This window comes from Saccostrea cucullata, unplaced genomic scaffold (genome assembly GCF_032062105.1).
Source record: "Saccostrea cucullata isolate Sc308-1 unplaced genomic scaffold, CSIRO_AGI_Scuc_v1 ctg23078, whole genome shotgun sequence".
Taxonomy (NCBI): Eukaryota; Metazoa; Mollusca; class Bivalvia; order Ostreida; family Ostreidae; genus Saccostrea; species Saccostrea cuccullata.
Genome location: NW_026932541.1, coordinates 1 through 5,355, shown reverse-complemented (window position 1 = coordinate 5,355; position 5,355 = coordinate 1). Strand labels below are relative to the sequence as shown.

Here is a 5,355-nt window from a genome sequence, read left to right as displayed (position 1 = left end):
GTTCTGTTCCCAACAGACCTAATCAGGTAGGTGAAGTATAATCCTTATTACCATGGCTCAACTGTACATCCTTTTATATATCAGGTATTAGAAAAGGGAGGAAAGGGGAAAAGATTTTTTAATAAAGTTTTGTACAATTTCAAAATTTCCAACCCATTATTAAAATGACCAATTAGGTTAATAGTATAATCAGTTTACATATCATCAACACAGACCTAATGAATATCTTAAGGAAAAAAACAAATGATAGGCAGTACATATTACAAATTAAACCAAAATAAAAATGCTTCCAATTAATTGCTACCTTTTATCAGATATCAAAAAACTCTCCAATACTCCTATCAATTGAGTGCAATTCTAGTGCAATTAACCAAAATTATTCTCTCTTCCACTGTCAATTCTTGAAAATAAAATTAAATAGGAAAAGTTGCAATTAAAACATTACTTGATGTTGTTTTACAAAAGTGCAAAGGGACAAATACCCAACTGTACAGGTTGACAAAGTGAAATACACTGATATAACACAGTGTAAAATTTAGATGCAAAATCTATAAATAAAACTTCCTATTCCCTAGCACTTACCTTTCAAAATGAAAAAAATCATGTAAAGTAAACTATTGTCAAATATTTCTATGGAGTGATAGAAAACTTTAAATTCACTCAGTGCTTTGCATATAAAAATTCTATGCAGTTTATAATCACGAAAGATGAACTCTACAAAAAAAAATGGATTCTCCATGTGCTATGGTTCAAAAGTTATGGTAAAAGTTTGAAAGTTTGAAAAAGCTATTTTTATCATATACATTACAGTCAAAGTCACAAGGTCAATGACCTTAAGTGTCATTTGTATGAGTTTAATTACTGAAGCATTCGTACCAGATATGAAGTCTCTATCTTTTAAGGTTCCAAAGGCATGGAAAAAGTTCAAAAAAGCTATTTCTAGCTTGTAGGTTACAGTCAAGGTCACAAGGTCATTGACCTTGGAGACTTTAGAAAGAACTTTTCCAGTGGAGTACGCATACCAAATATCAAGTCTCTACCTATCAAGGTTCAGAAGTTATGGTGATGGTTAAAGTTGACAACAGACAGACAGACAAACAGATAAACAGACTGGACAAAAACAATATAAGCCTTGGATCCATCCTCTCTAGCACTAAGTAAACTTATAATACCAACAGGACTTCTCCATTAAATCTCTAAAGTACTGTGACCTAGCTGCAAAATATTCATTTTCTGTGCCACTGCAAATGTCACCTAATTCACAAATTTATGTGTATCTACCAATGCAATTTCCTTTTCAGACTTTGTATGAGACTTATTCAAATGAATAATAATTGAATACATAGGCGTCGGAAAAAAATTGAGAGTGGGAGAGCTAATTGAAAGGGGGGGGGGGGCAAACAAAGGTAATTCTCAATTTTGAATGCCTATATAATATATAAATATTTGCAAAAAAAAGTGGGGGGCTAAAATTTCAAGCATCTCATATGAAAACTGCAACAAAAATTTGGTAACAACATATACACGGATCAACAGGAAGTTGACATCAGATTTAAAAAAAAAAAGGACTGTGCTAAAATTTCAAGTATCTGTGACGAGTAGTATCAGAGGGTGTGAAATACTGTAATCCAACTTTTTTATTCGCGTGCCAGTTATATTCCTGAGCTTCGCGACCTACTTCAAGTCGCAAACAATAATCGCCGCTAACCATTTAGTTTGCTTTTGTAGAAAATGTTTCCTTATTCGTGAACATTAATCATCACAGATTGATTTCAAAATGCCAATTTGTGAATAAAAGATGACCTGAAAAATATTTGGTTGGTTTACAGTATAGTTTCACTTTGCTACTTTATGCGCTTTAGATGGTCATAAAAGTACTGAAATTCAACCGTCCCCCCACTCCCCCCCCCCCCCCCCCCCAGCAGGGTTCACCCTGCACCTGATTGACTGGTTCCCCAACCCTAGTTGATTGTCCCTATTTCTCCAGAAAGGGTAGTTTCCCCAAAACTTAGATTAATCCCTGCAATTATAACATAATAATCAAGAAACAATACAAAACAACACACCAACACAACACAACTTTACGAGTCTTTTTATTTATTACTCAGCCTTGCGCCTGGATCATGAAACTTCTTTGGTCAAAATATATTTTTTAATACTTCAAAAATGTGGAGGTCAAGCAGATAAAATAAATTTAAAAAAATTTAGTACCAATTCACATTGGGACTTGTGTTTTTACTTGCAAGCTTATAGATGTATTATATAGTTTATAAACATTATACAAGTGGTTATGTTGAAAATTTGATTTAAGTCTACGTCTGTTTCATGATCCTTGGACAAAAAGAGTCTCAGATTATATGACATAATACTTCAAATACATTTATACTGGATCCAATAACACTGACTGCATAATACAACATTAGTCATACCATCACTTTTCTTTTTCCTTGTTATACTTTTTTCCTCAACCTGTACCTTTTGATTTTTATTTATCAATTAAAAAAATATGTATTGTATTTTGAGTTGTTTTGCCACATCCTGTATCTCGCCCCTATATCTACAGTGCGAATTTCCATCATGTCCATTGTGCATTATTTTTTTTTAAAAGCTTTGTGAATAAACATCAGTATCTGCACAAAAATTGTGTTCAGATGAATATTCTTCGTCTATAAAATCGTCAGACTTAATCGGGGATATTGATTGCAGAATAAGTCTAATTAAATCAAAATGTTGAATTGATATTAACTCCGAGTCTCAATGCAAATGAAAACAACGCATCAGGATGATCTCGGACCATCTTTATCATTGAATCGGTTCGATGTTTAAAATATTACCTCTACAAATGAAAGAAAACGAAACAGGTTTCTTAATTAAAGTTAAATCGGGATCTGCTTTCTGCAATCTATCTTTCGCCCAACACAACGTGGCTGTTGATAACAAAGAGCCTCGTTCTGATATCGGATATTGTAATATTCGGAATACCGAGCCCGATCGAGAAAAAATCTAAAGCTTACGATTGATTGATTGTATATTGTTTAACGTCCCTCTTGAGAATTTTTCACTCATATGGAGACGTCACCGATGCCGGTGAAGGGCTTCAAATTTAGACCTATACTCGGCACTCAGGGCCATTGAGCAGTGAGGGTTCTTTATCGTGCCAACGCCTACCGTGACACGGGACCTACGTTTTTAAGGTCATATCCGAAAGACCCGTGACTTTCACTTCTAGTGCCGAGCGCTTGGCGAAGGAACAGTCACTACCTATGTTTACGTCTTAGGTATGACGCGGCGCCGCGATCGAGAATCGAACCCGGGCCTCCCGATCACGAAGCGAACGCTCTACCACTAGGCTACCGTGACCGGTCTAAAGCTTACGAGGAAACATAAATTAAACAACAGCGTCCTACCAATAGGGCTCATGATTGAACAATTTAGAATTTAAACTGTCCAAGGATGATTCCCCATAAGTTTCAGCTTTTCTGACCGATTTGCTTTTTAGAAGAAGATTTTTAAAAAGATTCTCTATAATTTCAATGTAAAATTTTGATTCCTTATTCTGGCCTCGTCCTCAGCCTGGGGGACATGACTTGAACAATTTAGAATCTGCAGTACCCCAGGATGCTTTAACATAAGTTTCAGCTTTTCTGACCCAGTGGTTCTTGAGAAGAAGATTTTGAAAGATTTTTCCTATATATATCTATGTAAAACTTTGATTCCCCATTGTGGCCCCGCCCAATCCCCGGGGGTCATGATTTGAACAATTTACAATCTACACTACCCCAGGATGCTTCCACATAAGTTTCAGCTTTTCTGGCCCAGTGGTTCTTGAGAAGAAGATTTTTTAATGACCCCACCCTATATTTGTCTTTTCTCGATTATCTCCCCTTGTAAGGGGACTTGGCCCTTCATTTTAACAATTTAAATTCCCCTTCACCCAAAGATGCTTTGTACCAAGTTTGGTCAAAATTGGCCCAGTGGTTCTTGAGAAGAAGTCGAAAATGTGAAAAGTTTACAGACGGACAGACAGACAGACGGACGGACGGACGACGGACACAATGTGATCAGAAAAGCTCACTTGAGCCTTCGGCTCAGGTGAGCTAAAAACAAACATTTTTATTTTAATTGTTAGTCATATTCATCAATTTTATAATGTCCATAAAAATAACTATGTACTCCAAATAAAGCTAACCACCACCGCTTATCATCAAAATGCGACAAAGATATTTTATTGATGGATTTTAGATACAAGACATGATTGTCACTACCAATGTTCTGCATCGTATGTCGACATCGTTGTCGTTCAAAAAGACAATTCTTATAATGGTGATGGTTCAATTCCTTGGCGACCACTGATTTGGCAATTCCCTTTGCCTTTTTTATCTGCGTTTCCTTCTCGTCGCGAATCAAAAATGAATACATTTTAGCCCTCAGTCCTTCAAATTCTTTTACGGGATAACCTGCAAATATAATTATGACGAAAGTATTAGTTTAATTGTTTAAAATACATAAGAAAAATTAACATTCCACGTGAATAATATTACTACATACCTCCGGTTTCGTCTTTCATTTTCCCCACGACTTTCTTGTTTACCTCGCTATAAAGGAAATGATTTTTGGGGTAGTTGGATGTATCAAATGACTCTTTATTTCGAGCCATGTCTTGATACAAATCTTCCGTTTGAAACTTGTAAAATAAGGAATCGGTGTCTGTCATCAGCAACGTTGCCCTGTCACCATACTGTTTCTTGACATATCCATAATGAAATTGATACATGAATAGTTTGGACAGGTCTAAAACAGTCATTCCCGTGTAAATGGGTTTGTTTAGTAGCAACTTAACTTTCTTGTTTTTTACACCAACCAAGTGTTTGTTAAAAATAGTGAAATTTTCAAAACTTGGCTTGGCGACCATTTTTAGCCGGGCTTATTGCTCAAAGAGCAATAGCCGGCTTATTAGTAATCCTATTTGGGTATTGACCAATTTGAAGTTCATCCTATTTCGTATATTTTCCATCGTTTTCCTAAAAAAGAGGAAATCAACATTGAATTATAAAAATGATAAATTATTTAATAATTTAAAACGAATATGGTGCTGCTTTTAAAAATTATTTACCCGAACACTATGTTGTTGTAGTCTTTGTACAATTTTACTTCGAAATCGCTCTTAGCTTGTCGTCTTTTATCTCCATTGATTTACACTGGAAATCACCGGCAGATCGACATTATCAAATCAGTATATATATAATACAGTAGTTTTATTATGATGATAAAAAGTAGGCTTTTGTTTCACTCTGAGGGTGGCCAAGTAAATGTCAATTCAACTCCAGGGTAATATTCAGTCCACAGTAGCAAAAT

At 35.3% G+C, this 5,355-nt stretch overlaps 1 protein-coding gene across 1 annotated transcript; it reads right to left on the bottom strand.

Annotated features, from left to right (window-relative positions):
* Positions 1-4,125: 4,125 nt before the first annotated feature.
* Positions 4,126-4,898, bottom strand: LOC134235367 (uncharacterized). Its single transcript, XM_062717503.1, has 2 exons — positions 4,549-4,898; positions 4,126-4,457 (listed from the first exon to the last, which is right to left on the bottom strand). Exons 1-2 carry the CDS (start codon positions 4,802-4,804, stop codon positions 4,126-4,128), a joined length of 588 nt encoding a protein of 195 aa, XP_062573487.1. The 5' UTR covers positions 4,805-4,898.
* Between the last annotated feature and the right edge of the window lie 457 nt (positions 4,899-5,355).

Excerpts from the sequence above, each read along its gene's own strand:
- LOC134235367 (XM_062717503.1), bottom strand. The coding sequence starts at position 4,804 with ATGACTGTTTTAGACCTGTCCAAACTATTCATGTATCAATTTCATTAT. Across the intron at positions 4,458-4,548 it reads AATGAAAGACGAAACCGGAG|GTTATCCCGTAAAAGAATTT; the intron begins GTATGTAGTAAT and ends TTATATTTGCAG.